This window comes from Charadrius vociferus, unplaced genomic scaffold (genome assembly GCF_000708025.1).
Source record: "Charadrius vociferus isolate BGI_N301 unplaced genomic scaffold, ASM70802v2 scaffold650, whole genome shotgun sequence".
Classification (NCBI taxonomy): Eukaryota; Metazoa; Chordata; class Aves; order Charadriiformes; family Charadriidae; genus Charadrius; species Charadrius vociferus.
The window spans coordinates 3,748,508-3,769,279 of NW_009646736.1; the positions used below are offsets into that span (position 1 = coordinate 3,748,508).

Sequence of the window (20,772 nt, forward strand, 5' to 3'; positions counted from 1 at the left end):
AAAGAGATCACAGTTTTGTTTAGGAAAAATAACCAAAGTCCCCCAGACCACACCACCACCACCAAGCTAAGGAGTGTGAGCTTTAGGAAGGTGAAATACTGTGCAAGTTTCAAAGAGAGCAGAACGTAACAGTTTCCCCAAAATTTATCATGAGTGAAAAAATAGTTTTGCAAACAAAAATCTGCTTTTTTTTTTCCAGAAGCTGTAATATCTACTTCATAGCCAGAGAAGCTGCTTGAGATCGTTGTTAAATGAAGGTCTTTTGCATGCCAGCTTGTGATCTGAAACCTGGTTTCATGATCTCTTGAGCTGCTGTCATTGCATCTTAACAAGAGATGGAGTCTAATTAAATGTCGTATCTGTACTTACAGTGACAGAGCTCTAGCTGTAGAAGCTATGTGATTTTAAGAGAAGATGGTGAGAAGTTAGTGAGGAATAAAGGAAAGAACAAGATTTCCTCCCTCAGTTCTGAAGTCCTCCAATACTTCTGACTGATATTTCATAAAATGCCTTTAGCTTACTGATCTGCATAAAAAAAGACTGACAATTTCTTGGGCTAAGGGGTTTATATATACATTTTTTAAAAACCTACCTTTTCTGGCATGTCTGGCAGAGTGAGCTCAGTTCTAAAACCCCATCATTAAAGGCCCAATCCAAAGGTCCTTAAGTACGAGATACGATATACTTCAGGGAATCCCATTATAAGTTATGGCAAGAGGGGTTCTGTCCTTGTCTGAGGCTGCTGTTCCTTGCAAAACCACTCTGCAAACCAATACACTTAAGTATCCAGAATGTAGCATACAATAATACGAAGACTAAGAAAAAATAATGGATGACCGCATGATATGCTACACATTTTTGTCAGTGTATTATCTAATCTACCTATAATATTCTGATAAGAAGTTTTAGACTCTTAACTGAGAAAAGGTGAATATGCTTCTCCGTAAGTTTTCTCTGGACCTGTCAGTAGTCTATCAGTAAGAAGACAAATCAAAGAGTTAGAAATAGCTTTAATTGGGTTATACGTGTAACATTGATTCAAATATTGAACCATGAAACTATAGGGGTGTACAAACATGCTAGGTATAGATAAGGTGAGTAGTACAGAAACATTGAGGAAATAATTGTCAGGATAATAATGTATATTAAAAAATTACATTCATTTACATTCAATTTGATGTGAAGGTTCAGGTTACTTTTACTCCTTTGAACAGAATTATCCATCCCTAATAATTATTTTTTTTTGTTAAAATAGTAACATGCAATTAGCACTTTATCTGGCATTTAAGAATAAGTAAGGAGAACTATTGTTCTCGTAACTGCTCATCTGAAAAAGAGAAGCTGTGTGTTTAATTTTGCTGGAGATGGAAATGACTTTTTTTGTGTGTGTGACAAATTCATAACTCAAAAGTACCTTCTGCCTGAGCTGTAAAATAGCTATAGATTTCCTGGAAAATGTTTGCATAATATATATTTCATTTATATGTGCTGTAACACATGCAGAGACACCTGTGCCCACCACACTAGCTGCTCTGCACGCTTGTGAAGGCACTAATAGTAACATCTTAGAAGCACAGGCAGCGGCCAGAGCTCTGTAATCTGCAATTCTACTCGTTTCCTCAGCATCTGAAGTCTGCGCTGCCGTGGCTTAACAGTTGCTTAGCTGGCAAGAGTAAAACCAGTTCACAAAATGAAACCTCTAATTAGAAAGTGGGGAGGGCCTAAAATGATTGACTCTGTTAAAAGGCATAGAAAGACAGAATGACCTATGGGTTTCATTCTATAATCAGGAGAAACCCTGAGCATTAACTTACAGAGCAAATGGTGCCTGGGACCCTGACCCAGCTGGGCTTGGCACAGAGGCTGCAGAGAAAAGCCCGGGCGCTTGTGCCTGGCTTTGTGAAACTGAGAGCAAAATTCAGGACAGGGCAATGTTAAGACAACGTCAGGATGCCCTTTTACTGGTAACGTATTGTGGTAGAAGGAGAGCTGTACAAATAGGACACTTGTTCTAACGATGAAAGGCAAATTTTCTCATTCATTAATGGAGACAGTAAAGAGAAAAGCATTAATACCAATGTTTTTCATAAATGTAGTTAAAATACAGACAAAATAGCCAGGAAAGAATTTATTTTCACTCCAATTTTCTAATTGATTTTTTAATGTGATAATATGAGAGGAAGGGTTTCTGTCCCCAGTTTTCACAACCAGTGTCCATTACCATCTCTGCATTTTTCTGACTAACAACAGATTCTCATTTACTACTGAATCTGGATGCAGGCATAGAGAAATGAAAGTCCTCAAACAATGGAAATACCCTGTGTTCAAACTGCTGATATAGTTCAAAGGCTGTTTTTCAGCAGAAAGCTTCACCAAAAAAATGTTGACAAGTTTAATACAGTCAGCACTTCTATGAAAGATTGATATTTTTGAAGGGAAGCTTTGAAACTTAAGGTCATGAACTTTCTACAAAAACATTTTTCTTAAAGTGTCTGTATATTTTAGCTCTTTTGGCTCACATTTGCCTTCTGATTTCTTGCCATACTGTGCTAGGACATATGTGCAGTGCCCATCAAACCAACATTTCCTCATTGAGACATGAAGGCTGTATATTTAAAAACCTGAATAACAGAATGAGGGTGCAGTGAAATGAACAGGGTTGGAAAGGAAAGCAATTCAGTAAGAGTAGGCACCATCTTCTTTTCAAATCGAATGCTAGTAACAGCTGGGCAACCTTTTACCGTCACTGATTTCCACAGTTTAAATGCATGTTTCACTTAACAGTGTTTTCTTTAATCAGTGTTGATTTTAGGGTGGGGATGGCAGTGTATACTTGTGTTGCATATAGAATTGTCTAGGTTGGAAGGGACCTTTAATATCATCGAGTCCAACCATCAACCTAACACTGCCAAAACCACCACTAAACTATGGCCCTCAGCACCACGTCTGCCTGTCTTTTATATACCTCCAGTGATGGTGATTCAACTGCTTCCCTGGGCAGCCTGTTCCAATTCTTGACAACCCTTTCGGTGAAGAAATTTTTCCTAATATCCGTCCTAATCCACCCCTGGTGCAACTTGAGGCCATTTCATCTTGTCCTATTGCTTGTTACTTGGGAAAAGAAACCAATACCCACCTTGCTACAACCTCCTTTCAGGTAGTTGTAGAGCATGATAAGGTCTCCCCTGAGCCTCCTTTTCTCCAGACTAAACAACCCCAGTTCCGTCAGCTGCTCCTCATCAGACTTGCGCTTTAGACCCCTCACCAGCTTCGTTGTCCTTCTCTGGAAATGCTCCAGAATCTCAATGCCTTTGTTGTAGTGTGGGGCCCAAAACTGAACAGTGTTTGAGGTGCAGCCTCACCGGTGCTGAGTACAGGGGGACAATCATTTCCCTAGTCCTGTTCACCACACTATTCCTGATAGAGGCCAGGATGTTGTTGGCCGCCTTGACCACCTGGGCACACTGCTGGCTCATATGCTGTTGACCAACACCCCCCGGTCCTTTTCTGCTGGGCAGCTTTCCAGCCATTCCTCCCCAAGCCTGTAGCACTGCATGGGGTTGTTGTGACCCAAGCGCAGGACCCGGCACTTGGCCTTGTTGAACCTCATACCACTGGCTGCAGCCCATCGATCCAGCCTGTCCAGATCCCTCTGTAGAGCCATCCTACCCTCAAGCAGATTGACACTCCTGCCTAACTTGGTGTTGTCTGCAGACTTACTGAGGGTGCACTTAATCCCCTCATCCAGATCGTTGATAAAGATATTAAAGAGAACAGGCCCCAGTACTGAGCCCTGGAGAACACCACTTGTGGCTGGCCACCAACTTAACTCCATTCACCACCACTCTCTGGGCACAGCCATCCAGCCAGCTTTTTACCCAGCGAAGCGTACGTCCATCCATATGCACATCAGCAAGTAGTCCAAGGCTAGTGTCAGTGAGACCAACAGAGGAAGGCGGGGGAGACACTGCCGCATTCTGACTTTTCAAACTAGTCATCTTCCATCTTCCTCCTTTAAGTAGGCTTAAATCCTGTTTGCTGCAAACAGACCGTGTATGTACCTATCTATAGGTGTGAAATTTATGTGTGCACATTTAGTTGTTTGAAAGGTCAGCCTGGCTTATCAGCAGGAGATCTGGGTGCACAAACTACGTAAGAGAAATATTTGCAGCTCACCAGTATCAACTATGCAATACGTTCATAGGAGTCAGCATAGCTGGCTAGCCCCAGGTAATACCCGTGAAAGGAAACCCCTTGCTCTTTTGAAGTCAATGGCAGAATTCCCTTTCACTTGCTGTACTTAGGTTTTTGCCCAAGAAGGCACTGGGGGAATACATAAGCTTCTGTTGAGATTCTAAGTGCAAGTCACTAGTTCCCAACATGGCCAGCTCTGAAAGGAAAGTAAAAGAAAAATATGCAGTGGATATCAAAGAATAAAGTGTTCTGCTTAATTACGTAATTGTGACTGGTCCGAGGTAAATAGTAAACCTATTAATAGAGTGCCAAAAGAACATCCTTTCCAAGAATGCTGTTTGATTTAATGGTGAGAGTCCCAGGACACTGGTTTTTATTTGCTTTGGTAATACATCTGTACAATGTGTCTCTTCCAGATGTGGCCTTTTCAGTCAAAGGACCGGGCTGTGAGGTGATCTGCAGCAGAATAGGCACATGTGAAAGATCAAGCGCAGTATTGGAAGAAATCATTAAGAAATAATGATGCCGCTGTTGGAAACAGGATGTATTATATTGTCATCACTTCTATAATACATGCCAAAATATAATAATCTTGGATCAAATGGCCCTCCTTACGTAAGACTAAAACCAGGTTTTCCTGTACTTCAGTTAGTCGCCAATATACAAGAGGATTTTTCCACTTACTCTAGGACGTCAGACAATGTTTAATATATGTCTTACCGTGCAGAATTTTTAAAAGTTCATCTTTTAAGGGACTGATAATGCCACCTGAAGTTTATTGAAACTTGAAGAAATCAATTCAGTTCAATTCTATTCTATTCTATTTTTTTACAACCAGATTATAACACTCATAATTTTCATAGAATATTTTTATTTTAAAGCTTTAGCTGATCTTTTGGTATAAATCTATCCCTTCTTTTGTTAGTCTTCAATTAATTGTAGTGTGGGCTTTTTCTTTTCCTGTCTTGTTTTCCTAGCCAGGATTGCCCACTTAGCAGCTTTGGGATAGCCACAGAAAATCAGCCGAATGCATTTCTTCAGCAGTCTCGCTTTCCCCTGCCTTTGCTGTCTCTAGCAGGCAGAGCTGATCTTTGCAGTTTTGTAGCAGGCAGATGCGATCTCCACTGGATTTCACCGTATAAAACAAAACAAAACAAAACAAACCCTACGATGCTCACAGAAACGTGCTCAGTGAACACTGAGAAGCATTTCAGCCATGTCTCCTTAAATATTAGATGGTTTGTGAGACTTTCAGGCTTTCTATTGATTTTGCATGGAACTAGGTCAGAGCTGCTTTTAATTGAACAAGCTCGCTGCTGCAACTCTCACTTAACTGTAAAAAAGGGGTATTAAAAATTGATATGCAAAGCAAACTTCTGCTTAATTAGCAAGCAGATGAAGTCAGAATAGACAAACCACCGTAGTTAATAAAGATGAGGAAATGGCTTTCACTGACAGTATAACATACTCCTATTTTGGGGGAAAAATGGCTTAAGCATTGAGTATTATCCACGTTTCTTGCATGTGGTGTTAATGGCCTGTTAGTTTTCTTTGGGAGAGGTAGGGATAAATTTACAGCTGTGCAGATCAGACAAACCACCAGACATCAAGAAACCATTAAAAGGCAGTTCTAATTTTAAAATGTGTAATAAAGGTAAATAAAAAACTGGTGTGCAGAAAGAAGGAACTGTGGGATTCCCTCAAGGGCTTAGTATTGCTCTGCACCCGGTGTCCGTGGAAGTGGTCGGTCTGTAGCGGATGGGTGCGTGCTGCTGTCACGCTGGCAGTGTTAGCCGGGACGCCGGTGGAGCTGTGCCTGGCCTTCCCCCTGGTCGGGACCCTGGGTTAGACACGGCGCGCTGAGCAGGGCTGCTGCCAGCTCGGCGGCTCTGCCCCGGGTACGAGGGTAGGAGTGGAAGCCTGGGATGTGCTGTGGTGGCTCTGATTGTCACACACACGTGCTGGCTGCAGTCTAATCCCACGTTTCCACCCCTCCTGATGGCCAGATGTGGCTTCGGGGATGCTCTGTGCTCCTGCTCTCTCGGCCAGGTCCATGCCTGCCTCGTGGCCGTATGAGGTAAGGTCTGACATGTCGGGGCTGCAGGAGATTGGTAGTTCTGATTCGGATCTAAACCCCATCCCAAGTGACTTACTGTGCTTTACACCTGTACACACATGCTGAGTTTTAGACCCTGTGAGTAGCACCATTTACTTCCTGCAGTATGTGAGTTCTGCCTAGAGTGATATATTATTTATTTAGGTTTAGAACAAACACACAGAAAAAAGAGTAAATGAATAATGCATGGATGATTAGCTTATACATTTGAGCTCACAGCTGAGAGAGAGAAGGCAGAGCGCAAACCTCATTTTAAGTTCCTTAAGACAATTGCTTTTCTTTCTTCCCCCCAAAACCCCAAGCTGTAATAAAGGTTCTCCTGTTTATCACTTAGCATAACACTAAGAAGCCACCAGGACCTGAAATGAATTTGAGCTTAAGAGCAGAGTGGCAGACGGGCCACAGAGTATATATTAATTTGAATGATAGCTTTTCAGGTAGGACGTTTTCCATAGCTGTATTTTTCAGTTTGCTTTGCTCCCAAGTTATGGCTGACTCAGTTTGTTTCTCACTTTCTTTAGCATTTATGAATTTTCCAGTACCACAGCTCACATGCCCTCCTTGTCTAGTGTGCACCTCCTAGGGGACCTTTCATAGAGGGGAAATTGCACATGTCCATTATTTGTAAAATATGTTCTTTCTAAGAGATTTTAGCCACCATCTTACTCTTGAAATGGAAAAGCCTGAGATTCAGGTGAAATAAATAAGAAAAATGCATATCTTTGAATATTGAAATACAATGACACCTGGAAGTGCTTGAAACATTTGAACGCCTTTATGGCAGTTCAACCAACTGTATCCATAAATATTTAAAGCAGTGAATTATTTCTTGAAATTTACATTTTTATGTACTATTTTGGCTTACGAATTATTGAACAATAAAGATGCTTTCCATAATAATTTCAGCTCTCAAAATACAGTACTTCACTGAGAAAAGATTTGCCTGTGGCCATCATATGATTGAGTGAGCTTCCAGCATAACACTGAGCTTCAGTATCTCTTAACTCCAAATTAAGATTTTTAACAGCATGAGGTAACTTAGATCCCATCTGTGTTTCTGCACTTCTCAAATAAATAATTAAAAAAAAACGCTTAACGCTGCGCAGCAGCTACTGTTCCCTTCCAGCAGAATATATATATGACTGGTTAGAGTTCATGTTTTCAGTATGGGATCAATGTGGATGAAGTGGCCATTTAAATCCTGCTGTAGCATTTATAAAGGGTTACCCTGTTTAAAATATACCGGTTTGATTTTCAGTCAATGGTGAGGTCACCACCCCATAGGTAACCATAGTTGGCAGCTACACGTGTGTTCTGTGCTCTGCCAATGCCTCGTGCCTGACTGCAGGAGCGAAAACACGGAGCAATGAACATGCTTTTATGAGACATAATAATTTGTGCCACTGAGCTTGCTCCGCGGAGCTGTATTTGCAGCAGAGAGTAGTTGACAGTGTAAAAACATTCAAGTGACTGGGACAGTCAAGAAAAGGTCCCCGTAATGCACTGTGACCTGGGAGGGGAGCGTTCTGCATTTCTGGAGCTGTCGCAGGCACGTTAGAACTGAGGTACTCTTTCAGTGGAGCTAGAACTAGCACAGGGATTTTTTTTAATGGAATTTGAGTATGATTCCCATTGACATTTCTTAAGGAAGCTGAAATTATTCTAAAATCCTTCCCAAAATATTTGAGCAAAAATGAGGCACTAATTTTTTTTTTTCCCATTTTTTATGTATTCACAAATGAGCAGGAAAGTGTTATTACAGGAAACTATATAAAACACTGACATGTTGTTTTTCTGACTGTGTATCAATGCTTCTGATAGTGATCACCAAATAATAATGATTCAGGCTGTGTTATGGCTCGCATTACGTTATAATCTGACTCAATCTGCTTTTCATTTTTAGGATATATTACTTTTCAGATAAACTGAGAACTGAAAATCACCAAGAAAGGATAGTGGAATGTAAATTTACCAAGTCTAGACAGCCAGCTGAAAACTGATTTTCTACACCTTATAAAGAAGTAGACTATAAGCCAAATCTTTATTTAGTCTGAATATTTTCATAGTTTCCAGCTGGTTGCAGAGAACTGCTGTGCTTTGATTCAGCTGATAATAAAACTAAGAATGCACAAATCATTTTTATCAGGCAACAAGTACAAATGCTTCTCTGTTAAGTAAACTGAAGTGGATAAATCCTTAGCTCCACACTCAGCCAGAGTGTTTCCACTGCCACTAAGGGCTGACTGCACGAGCATGTGAAATTTCAAGGGGTGGTGTTCAAGTAGTGTCAATGAGACACACACAGAGAAGGTTTTCACTAAGGTAATCACAGCATTTCCAGTAGCAGCTCAATGACATAGTAAATTAAATCTATTGAATGATGCATTAAGTTGGTGCGGCACTTGCAGGGCCAGATTCTGACTCCTTGAAAGTGTATTCATTCTATTATTTTGGCGCTCTCTTTGTTTTGCTGGAAAGGAAGAGCTGCAATCTAGACAGCATCCTGTATCGGGGTTGTGCGCATTTCCACCGAATTTTGAAACTTTGTTCGCATCTTTCCTTTTCCCAGATAAGAAGTATCTTAAAGAAGTGAATGTTATTGGTGCAAAGAAAAAATTCAGATATGATTGCACATATCTGTTACGTGAAAAAGTACATCAGGATTTTTGATAGATCAATGCTCAGAAAAAAATATAAGAGCATTTTTGTTGATAACTGAAACAGTTCAAGTCTAGTTAGAATTTGGGCTCTACATCTCCTCGAACAGCTCTTTATATTAGCAAGGCTCTCTATGCAGTCACAGACAGAGCTGTGTTACAGACAATTCATAGCAAAGGTCCCTGAAAGGCAGATGTCAAGTTATATTGATACAGACTGCTATTCAACCTTGTACTCTGCTGGGGTTACCAACTAGGACAAACAAACAGTTTGGAATTTGATCACAGTGTCTTTTTGCATGCATTAAAGTAGGTAAGTGACCTAAAAGTTCAAGGAAGAGGTTTGATTTTTGAAGGTCTTTGTCACATAAAATGTCACTGAATCCTGTTTACGAGACTTGCTAAACTGGAGTCGTTTCAGCATTTTCTCATGGAGTGTTACTACTGTGAGTAATTAAAAAAAAAATCTTGAAGATTGTGGTATGAGATCCTTAATTTTTACTATTACCTGATAGTAATTCACAAAATATACTAATGATTATATATTGCACTGCATATCCAGTTAGGTATTTTTACACATTTCCTGGATGACGTTTCATTGCGGAAACTTCAGGCTGACTGTGTTGTTGCTCATCAAGTTCATCTGCAGACTGGAATGTCAAAGAACTCAAAACAACATGAGATTTTGTGACTGTAGTGCATAGGTGGGGCCTCTTACCACACCATATAGGTATCTAATACTGCATCTTCCACTGTGTGCTGTAGCAAGGGTAAACAGTCTGTGGGTCTTTGAGTCACAGACAAACTAAAGTGGTTTGAATGTCGTTCTTTTTCTGGAACTGTATCATCTGAGTGGCTGTTCCTGTTGGATAGTTCCAGTTCCCGGTCATGGGGATAACTGGGAGAAGAAGTGGCTGCTGAGACAAATTCTGCCATTGCATCTCTGGCAGTCCTGTACAGCCAGGCCACTGTCATTCCGCGTGGGTCCCCTGGGCAGCTGTTGTCATCTCCTGCCTGCAGATGGCTCCTGGCATTTTCCCTTTGCTTGGTTCTCCCAAATCTTGTAATGTCCCTTGTAGCCACAAAAAGATTTTTAGATAGGGCTCAAGGGAAGATTGTCCATCTCTATCAAATGTGAACTCCAAGACTGTAGATACATACAGAAATTATGGCATATCAGGGGGTTGATTTATAAACCTGAACAACTAGAACTGAGAGTATCACATAAGGATGTGTTTGGGCTTAAATATGAGGTATCAAATTCCAAACTCGGGAGGATTTTTTAATTATGGTGGGTTTTTTTGCTAAAAGGAGGCAAACAGTTCAACAAGCTTTGAATAACTGACTAGCACAGTAATTAGCTGTTACAACTAAAAGCAAGCTAATGTTTCTTCTGTATCTAGTTTTCATGTGAGTTTTTCACAGCTACAGATGGAAAAGATCGGGAATGAATTGCTCAACCTGCAACAAAAGAAATGAGGGTCTCGAGAAAAGAACAGAAAATCGCTAGCCATGAAGAGAGCAGATATCACTGCTTCGCTTGAAAAATCATTCAATTGTTTTTTGAGTTTCTCCTCCCTATATTGACTCATGGTGTTGCAAGCAGAAAGTAATTTTCTGACTCCAAGGATTTTCCAACCAAGTGAAATTTTATTCCCTAGGTTATTGTGCTGGGCACACCCAAAATATTAACACTGGGCAGTTTTGTGGATTATGTGCTTTTTATTAGAGCTTATGAGGAGTTACAGATACGTTGTTTGCACAATATTGCCTTAGGAGAGAGCTTCCTTAGAAAGTGCCTGAAGAAGAGCTTGTTCCCAATGAAATGACAGCTGAAAAGAATTGAAGTATTTCCATAATTTGTTAACAAAAGCATAATTTGGTAGGATACCATTTTCAAAAGTATTTTCCTGGCATATTAAAGTTGTAACAGAAAAGTTACATTTTATCCATCTGCTGCATTGGGTATGGCTTTAATAATTAAAAAGCCTATAGAAACCTACATAAACTACAAGTTGGTAAAATTGTGATATAAATTGCCCTTAAAAGATTTATGATCGGTATATATGGAATATTAAGCAAAAGATTGTTAGATGATGTGAGTAATTCACAGATACTATAATGAAATGTGCATTTGTGTATTTTGTAGAACCACTAGATGAGCTGAAGATCAGAAGTCACAGCACGGAACCACTACCAAAGCTGGAAAACAAAGAGAGGGGAGGCCATCACGGGACAGCTTCCTCCAGGGAGCCAGGGAAAGCTCAGGAATGGGATGGAACGCCAGGTCCGCCTGTGGTGTCCAGCAGGCTTGGGAGATCCTCTGTCAGTCCAACCATGTTGGCTGGAAGCAACAGCTCAGGTACGTCAAGTAGCAGAGCAGGGAAGATCTCCAGAATCCCCTTGTGAGCTGAAGGGTCTCTACACAGATGCAGATAAGCATCTGGATTCTTTAGACTTCCAGATATCTCCTAGAATCTGCCCTGCCCATTAACTGCTGCTGCACTAATAAGCCTTGTGCTGTCTGCTTGTGCTCTTTGCTGGAACGGGATAGGGATGGTGGCAGGTAATATAAGCATGTAAACATGCTGTTCATCTGTTTTAAAAGAAGTAAGGAATTCCACTTGACCTTGAAAAGGGACACTATGGCAAAGACACCCCCAGGACGGCACCTCAGAGAGAAGTTCATAAATTCGGGTATCACATACAGAAACAAAACCACACTGTGCAGAAACAAGGCTGTCTTATTGATGCGCACAGTGAGCGGACGCAGGCAGCCTGTGCTTTATGCTTGTACATGAATGTCTAGAAAAGTGACTATGGATTGCAGAAGTCTCAAATTCATACCTATCCATTTTATTCATCAAATTTTATATGCATAAAATAGCAAATTGCCATAAACCATGAAAAATAATGCAGCCTTGTTTATAAATTGACTAAGACGAACAGAACTGATACATGAATGGACATCTATAAACAGGTAGGTATAGCTCTGGCATAAGCACTGCATTGTTACTTTTTGAGGTTTGACAGTTCACTTAAAAGAGTAACTTCATTGCTTATTGGTTGGATTGTGAAAAATATCCACTTTAAATACAGTTGGCATGTATAGTACTGGAGCCTCATGGTCAGTGTTCAGTAAGCATAAGACCATGAACGAGCTACTCAAACAAGAAATTATTCCTTCATGAGAGATCTGCAGGGCAGTCAGTGGCAGAGATGAGTCTTTACAGTGCCGAGCTAGCAGAGATGCTCACCCCTCACCCTGTGTGATAATGGGACTCACATTTTCCCTGCATTGCTGGAAACCACACCTGAAACTCAGTTTATAACTTGCATAGGCTTTGCTGATGTGATGTACCATTTGTAGCAATTGTGCAGTCCAGCTTTTCTTGCTATAGACACTCCAAATAGTTCTTCCAGAGGCAGCTGAAGTGACTTTTCTGCAAATCTCGTAACTCTAGCACAGGGTATATGGGTGTTACTGCCTTTTGCTTACTCGTCTGTTCTCACAAAGCATCCTGGTAGATAAGAATTTTACAGATCAGCTCATAGCTTTGTTAAAAATTCCGTTACCAGTGTATTAGAGCATCATCTGTGCTAATGCAGGTAAAAGGGTGGCTTTAAAGGTAACACATCAAAGTATCGGGACATCTGATAAATAGACCAAAGGTGCGTACCAACCTTTTAAGTTCTGTGAGATGACAGTATGGAGCAGAATGGAAGAGAAATGAAAATTAAAGAGTAAGTTCTTGGCAAAATATAGGACTTCTGTCCAAACTTCCTGAATCAGTTTTATTTTAAAGAGTTGGTTGATCTCCAAAAGCAGACAAAACATGTTGGCCTCAATCTTCATTCGGCATCAGCAAACTGTAATAGTTGTTGAATCATGCCTTGATTTAGTTAGCTGTGAATTTGTCTTACACAGCTAGGACTGTCAAAGAAAAATTATGGAAATATTTTATTGGCTGAATTTTGACTCCTTTTATGATTAAAATCTAAGAGCTGATTATGATTTTTCTTTCCCCGCAGTTTTTGTGACATTTCATTTGATGAATATTGCCTCTCATCTGCCATGACTATTTTTTCCCCTGTGTCTCTAGCTGTTGCCTGAGCAACGTGTTTTACCTTTAATTGCTGGGACATTGCATTCAAAATGCTGTACACAGTTCTCCTCAATGGACTTGTACATGAACTGTAACAGTTCATTCTTCGCAATTAAATTAGAACTGTAATAGAATGCAAGAAGAGAGATTTAATACATCTATATGGATACAAATGTTTTCTGGAGTCAAGGAGGTAAAGTAATTCTGGGCTAGGAATTTAGAACTTAGATTTACCACAGGACCAAATAAAATCAGGGCAGTCCCCAGTACAGTTGTCATTGCTGTTGCTCTCTTTCCAAATCATAGCTAAGGGAAAAAAGGCTACTTTTTTTGTGCGGACATGTCCCCGAAACACCACAGTTTGCTGCCTACCTCCTAGATCCCACTAGTACAGGCATTTATTAGGGCAGTGTTGGAATAATTTAATGGAAAAGGGGTTGAATTGCTCTGCTGTAAAACAGAAAGGATGCGAAAGGGCTTCTCATGTGTGCTCAACAGGCAGCTCTGCTGAGGCACAGATTAACTAGGAACTGGAGTGGTCCAAGTGAATACCTGAGTGAGACAACTGATTTTTTGTGGGTTCTCCCCATCTCTGTGCCTGCTAGTAAGATCAGAGGGGGAATGAGCCATCTCCAAACAGAATCTTGCGCTTTCTGGTAATTTTGTTCAAATGAGCCTGGCCTGTCAGGTGCACATGGGTATCACTGTCTCTAACACCTGATTGTTCTCTCATCCGTCACAGAATTTGTCAAGGCCGCTTTCTGTTTCTTGGCATCCTATCGTTTCTTACGGAAAGCGGCGTAAGTGGTTTGGGGGCATGCTGGCATTTAGGGAAGTCACTGCGATTGTGGTAAACAGCCAAATGAGATCTGTGGAACAGAAGGCTGTGATAACTTCACTCCAGGAGCTATGAAGAGTATTTTCTGGAATGTTGCTGCTTTTTTCCTAACTGCAACCATGAAGCATTTTGCATTGCCACCTGCTGCTAGAAACAGGCAGTGCACTGCATTTTAAATCACACTCTACTCTGTTGTTGTGTCCTGGTTTTGAATCACCATCAGCTTGTCACTCAGCCAGCCCATTAGTATTCTAGCTGAAAACATTGTAGATAATCAGGAAGGGAGTAAATGCCCATCCTTCACTGGAATTACTGGCTGGCATTGTGGAATTGCAAAAGTAATGAATAGTTAATGTCAAGCTCTTTGGGAACGGAGCAATGCCTGCGAAGCCCAAGGTGCAAGACGCATTCGTCGGTACGAGGAGGGAGTGGATACGTGGTAACATGGAGTTCCACAGGTTCAGAGCTCCCTTTGTGAAAACAGTTCGGTTTGACATGCTGCTGTTCTGTTTCAGCACTAAGTAGCTTCTGCAGGTGAAGTCCTAAATACTTGAAGTGACAGAATACTAGATAGTTTATTCCACCTTAATGTTTCATAATTTTGAGTTATGTTTCAGCTTACTCATCTCTTTTTAGGAGACCAACATGGCCAGGCCAGTATGATGATAATAGGTGTGATTCATTTCTCCAGTATGCATGTTTTCTTTTTCTTCTTTTTTGCATGTGATTATTCTCAGCCTGTCACATTGCCTTGTTTAATTCAAAATGTGCTTCTTGGCAGCTGTAGCAAATAAGCAATATTTCTCTTTTCATGTGCAAAGAAGAGACTGTGACAGGATAAGAAGCTTCTCCAATGTAAGTGACAGCCAGAGTATTTTTTTGAATTAAGATTAGGATAGGCAGAATGAAGCCTTCCTTGGATGAATAAAAGAGCTCTTCCCGTTAAGATCCAAAAATAAAAGCCATACAGGCTGTTGTATTTCTGGAGAATATAGAAAACCATAGCACATTGGTATAAAAAATATCTCCATAAGATCTTGTCGCATTTCAGCACTCTGCTTTATTGAGGAAAATCCAACACCCCCTGCCCCAAATGCAACTGGCCAAGCCTCTACGTCTTTAGTTACGATGACAGCACTTGCACTTTTGGAAAACAGGTCATTTATGTGAGTCCTTAAATACATACTTAGGTACATAATTTTAAAGCAATCTTATTTATAAATGAAAAGCATAGTCTCTCCTAAAGTTCTCATCCTTAATGCTGTCCTTTGGGGCTGCCCACTCGCTTCTGTCCGTGTGTAGTCCTACTGGCATTGTCAGGACTCAGCTTAAACCTGACAGTCCAGTAATGCTGGTCCCATTGCAGCTGACTACCTGTGTCCCACCCGCTAACGTTGGGAGTGTTGTGGCTGCTGTGGGTGACCTAACAGGGGCTGAGACACAGCTGGCCTGCCATCCCTTACTGGCGTTACACTGCACCTGGCTCTGGGGGGTGATGCAGGCACTCAGTAAGCCGTACGTGTTTTGTAATATGGCACAGTGTGAGGAACGCATCATTTGAAGCTGTGCAAAATAATACCACCAAAGTTTCATCTGTTAGTATAGCAACTGAATCTTATGAACATTTCTGTGCGTAACACAACGAAATATGTTATGCAGCTCTCGCTACCCTGAACAGTCTGCTGAATTCAAACCTCATGCTGCCCATTGATTGCAACGGGCGTCTCTAATGGCTACTCAAGTGCACTGCATCCCCTGGCCCCAGTCCAGTAAAGCACTTAGACACACGCCTACGAGTTCCCCCGCTTGGCAGTAGGCTGTTAGCCCTTGTCAGCTTTGAGTGGTGTACAGCGGTGTCAAAAGGCCCCTAGCTGTGGATGCAGACAGGGTCCTGTGTTCGGAGTGGAGTCTCTGGAACCTCCTTTCAGGCGGATTTGATTTAGAACCAGAGGATCCACCCGCACAGTGAAGTGAAGCGCAGTGCAGAGATGGGGCGCCATGTTAACTTTATCACTGTGGAGCTAGATGTCTTTTAGCTTGTGTTATCATGGACCCTGAGCAAATGGGTCCTCCTCAGAGGACGGATATCTACAGAGCCTTCCCTATGTGCTTATCAGGCTGGCTGATAAAATTCTGCTCCACACCATGCGTTACTGTCACAAAAGGGTCTTCTCAAGAAGTCTCAAGACTGCTCATTTCATATGTTAATACTGAGCTGTCTCAATATTGTCCACATAAGATAAATATGAATTAAACACTAGAAACCATCCCTAAGATTTGCTGGCAGAAATTGTCCTTCCTTCCAGAAGGACAGTGAAGGACACTTCCTTCAGCAGTGAATAGGAAAACCCATTTTCATTCCAGATCCAGAATCGATATCAACATGCAGGCCTTGCAGACAAGCTGAAATGATCATTTAAAACATGAAAAACAAGAGGTAAAGATACTGAAAGTGGCTGGACGGTGGACATAATTATGCAACAAGACCTCTTGCCACTTTTTAGATAGCCTGAAGCAGAAGTTATTATTTGAAGTGTTCATTATTATTTTGAAGTGATCAAACTCCAGTTACCCTCAGTACAGAGCATAAGATGTCCACAGCTGAAAACTAACATGCTGCAGGATACAGAGCAATGAGTTGGATATCACTTATGCACCAGACCATTTATGGATATTTTTTCCCCACAGCAGTGTGAAGATGTTACTCAGAGCACTAATTACAGTAGAATAGAGTATTTATTTAGTCTAAAAATATTCCCACTGAGACCAATGGAATGGCTATTAAAAAAACCCACCACATTTCCCTTTCACTGCATAACCCAACTTCCTGACGTTAAAAAAAGCTAAATGGAACTGTCTCTGAAACTTCTTTTGGTGAGGATCACCATGGAAATCACAATAGTTTCCTTAATACTGTAACATATATTACAGGGAGATAAGGCAACTAATACTTCATCTATGTGTGATAGGTTTTATTTCTTTGATGCCAGATGAAAGGAGTCTCTTTGGCAAGGAAATGGTAATCTCTTGTTGTTGCACATATATCCAAATTGGAAATTATGACACTTCTCTCTGCTTTCCCAAAGTAAAGAAAACAATTCAGAAGCAATGGCAGACAGTGCCTTGGAGTTTTTCACATGCTGGGTGTCTGATTCTGCTTGTCACAGCAAAAACAGAGTCTCTATTTAGTAGTAGGGAAAAACAACTACAAAGCCCTCAATTCGTGTCCTCTGTGAAACCCCAGCAAAATTCCAGGAGGGAAGAGACATGAGATCCATTATCTATATTACTGAAAGAAACAGTTAGAAATCTGGCACACAGACAGTGTGAAATCGGAACAAAAACAAATCTAATCAAACCTTCAGAATAACTGCCCAAGTCCAAAAAAAGCAAAACAACAGATTATGTACAAAATACAAGGTTATGGGGGAGATCAGCCTGCTCCTTTCTGCGTGCTTATTGCCGTGTTGACTCGTGGTATGTTTACAGACTGACTAGGAATGAGTGAATTGAATAATGGATTCGTTGAACAGCATAAATATTTTTGCTGCTCAGCCAGCTGGATGTTAACCAACCTATTAATATTTAGTTGATGAATATTCAGCCATACAGATGCTTTCATGGGTTTAAGTGGATAGCTCTTCTCCATACCCTGTTGAATTCTGCAACATCCAAGGAAAATAAGCATTTAAGGTGACAATGAGAAAGCATCAGAGTTTGGAAGAACACTTTTCAGCGTGTTGCTGGTAGGTGGCATAATGCGCCAGCTGTCCTTAGGTTTCCAGGATGTGCCAAGTGACCTTGAGGACTTGCCGGTGATGGACTTATTCCTTTCAAACAATGGCCCAACCACTGGCTAGTGGTGATACTAGAGATCCACGTAGGAAATAGAGATATCAGTATAAAACACACACAGACAAAGCAGTGGCATAAATGAGACATGAGAAAATACATTTCCGAGAGATGCAAGCAAAAGATACATGAGAAAACATGTGCTTCAAAGGCAAACTTGCTAAACCAGGATTGCTCGAGGCATAGGTCCTTCCTCTCTTCTTGAAAATATGATATTGAATAGGAAGAATTCTTTAAATGCATTGTAAGGAGGCATGGTAGTATTATAATTACTTGTTGTTCATGGGAAAGCAGTACTATCAATGCTAAAATTGAGAGTCTATTATTGTACAAAGTGTGTCTGCTGAGTGCAAATGTCCTTGGGCTCAGTGTTTGCCCACTAAATAGAAAAGACAGGTGCAGGGTTGGGAGGAAGGCTCGTAAAACATGAGAAGAATGAACACATTAATCTGAGCCAAAAAGCCATGGGTTGAGAGGAGATGTTGCCTCAGCCATAAGCAGGAAATGCAGGGACAAATGTTTTTTCTTGGGCAGAAACAGGCAGAGCCTTTTCTCAGGAAGAGACAGTTTCTTCTAGACCAGATGTGGGGTGGCACACTGGTGTCAGCATGGCTCAGACACAAAAACCTTCATCCAGGACTCCTGAGCTGCATGGTCACCTTCCTGTCAGTATGTTAACAGTAGTAACCTGCACTGGAAATCAAGGGGGGTCTTCTGAGAAATGCCTCCATGTACAATAGCAGAAAGAAAATGAAATAACTGTGTACTTTCTGTGCAGTTCTTCTCTGGAATAGAGCTTTCTCTCAAGGCAACCTCTACTTCTGTAATCGCCTTGATTCTGGGGAACTGACTTCAGAATTTGCCACTGTTGATATTCTGATTTCTCTCCTTTTACTTTCTGTCTCTCAATTCACTGCCATTATTATGTCATCAGATTTCCAAGTATTTTTGGTGTCATTCCAAATCCCCAAGTATCCTCACCACCTTTATACACTCCCTCCTTCATTTTCTGGCATTTCATGCTTTCCCTCAGCACAGTGCGTCTTTGGGCTACCTTATCCCTCGGCTCTGGGATGGAGACATGAAACCAGAAGCTGCTGTACCTCCCTTAATCACTGCTGTATTTTATGAGGAGTAGGAAAAGGCACTGGGAGGGCAACAAGAAGGTTTCCTTTATATGTTTCCTGTCTGTCCTCTGTTTTATGCTCTATACTTCAGCTTCAGAGATGCTAGAGGAGAGGAAAGAGGCCAGGACACGGGATGGGTTCTGTCTTAATCCCCCTTCTTCTGATCTCAACTTCTGTTCGTGATTCAGGCAAATGCCCAAGACTAACTAGAAACCGGGCCTGGTGTCTCTGTTTCAAGGGAATCGTGGGTCCGCCATGTTTCGGTTTCCTGCAGCAGTAACCCACCTCCTGTTCACGGGTGTATTTTCTTCTCTTTTCCTTCGCAGAGCCTAAAGCAAGTTGCAGATTAGGTCGGTCTGCGTCCACATCAGGTGTGCCTCCTCCATCCGTTACTCCGCTCAGGCAAGCCAGTGATCTTCAGCCGAGCCAGGTACCATCGTTAGCCAATCGTGAATGACTTCATGTGCTGCAACATGCCAAATGTTTCTCACCTCTGTGTCTGTCATTTGTAACAGTAAATGATTTTTTTGGTTTTTGTCTTTCTTTTCTGTGCGTGTGCGTGCATCTGTGTGTGCGCATCTCTCATTGGCAATGAAATTCCACTGACCACAGCCAGTAGAATTGTCTTTGCTCTTAATTTCTTGTATCCTTTTCTGTCTTCATTCTGTAATATAAATGTAGTAAAACTGTACTGTATGAATCGGCTGGGGTTTTTATTTTTTCATGTTTTCTGTACTTTTTTACTGTCTTTAAAATTTATCAAACTTTGATAAATTTAATCTATGTTTTTATGTAAATTTCTTTTAAATGTCTTGTCTAAAGCACTTGCACCAATATTTGTCAATGACTTGTACATACCTGACTTCTGCCCAGTTGTACTTTAATATTTGTGCCAGTCTCACGTTTGTTTTGAGCTTAATGCATGATTGTATTACACTGTGATTTATCACTGTCCTTAAAACTGCTCTTACAGCAAGTTATTTTGTTTAGTTAAGGCAGCTAGACTCTCTTCATCTATAGGCCATGTAATGCTTACGGGACTATTAAGTAGTCCACTCTAGTTACATTTACTGTATATTGTTAGGAAACAAAAAAACAAGTCAAAGGGGTAAGGTCTCCTTGTATCTTAAGCAGAGATACCTTTTTTTTTCCTCATCAAAACCAAAAATGACACATAGACCCTTGAGAAAGAAATGAAAGTGTTTGGGTTTGGCAAATATCTCTAGTAGCGAGAAAATGGAAAAGAAATAAAGACATGGGAAACCTATACTTACCTTTATTTTATATGCTAATACCGATATTGTATCATTTTGCTGCACAGACCTGTATTATTAGTTTGACAGAACTAACTGCTGAGAGTAGCAATTGAGAGAGGAGGTTTCACTTAAACACAATGTGAATGTCTTCTGTCAAGCTCAAAGCACTCCAGTACTGTATCACTTGTGTGTACCTGTATGGGCCCACACATCACTGCGTATGTGTGTGGGTACATATATGCACAAAGAGTCATGAACATATATGGATATACACATATATGTATGCACACACACAAACACCCTTTTGTAGATGGCGAATTTTGGATTGGCTTTCCGGGAGTTAGTCCCCATAATCCTATTGGATTTCAATGAGATTTGAGTGGAAAACTCCCCGAGGAATGCTTTGCACTAATCACGTTTTTAAGGTGTTTGTAGCTTGGTGATTTGCTTCATGAAGGTCTTGACCAAAGTAGGGACTGGAAGAGTATGATTGATTTACTCAGTCCATACAGCCGACTACGTGTTAGGAAGGTTATATTTGGGTAGCCTAGTGCATACAGGTTAAAATTCCTTCGCCTGCAAAACTGATGCTATTCTATTACTTCTAAGCCGGGCTGGACACAATA

General features: G+C 41.0%; 1 protein-coding gene across 1 annotated transcript in view; it reads left to right on the forward strand.

Moving 5' to 3' along the window:
• The window catches only part of NYAP2 (neuronal tyrosine-phosphorylated phosphoinositide-3-kinase adaptor 2), a 116,620-nt gene extending 97,273 nt beyond the window's left edge, over nt 1-19,347 (forward strand). Inside the window, exons 5-6 of the mRNA XM_009889788.1 lie at nt 11,117-11,329; nt 19,217-19,347. Of these exons, the coding sequence (XP_009888090.1) occupies nt 11,117-11,329; nt 19,217-19,347 (344 nt within the window). The remainder of the gene's footprint in view (nt 1-11,116; nt 11,330-19,216) is intronic.
• The last annotated feature ends 1,425 nt before the right edge of the window (nt 19,348-20,772 follow it).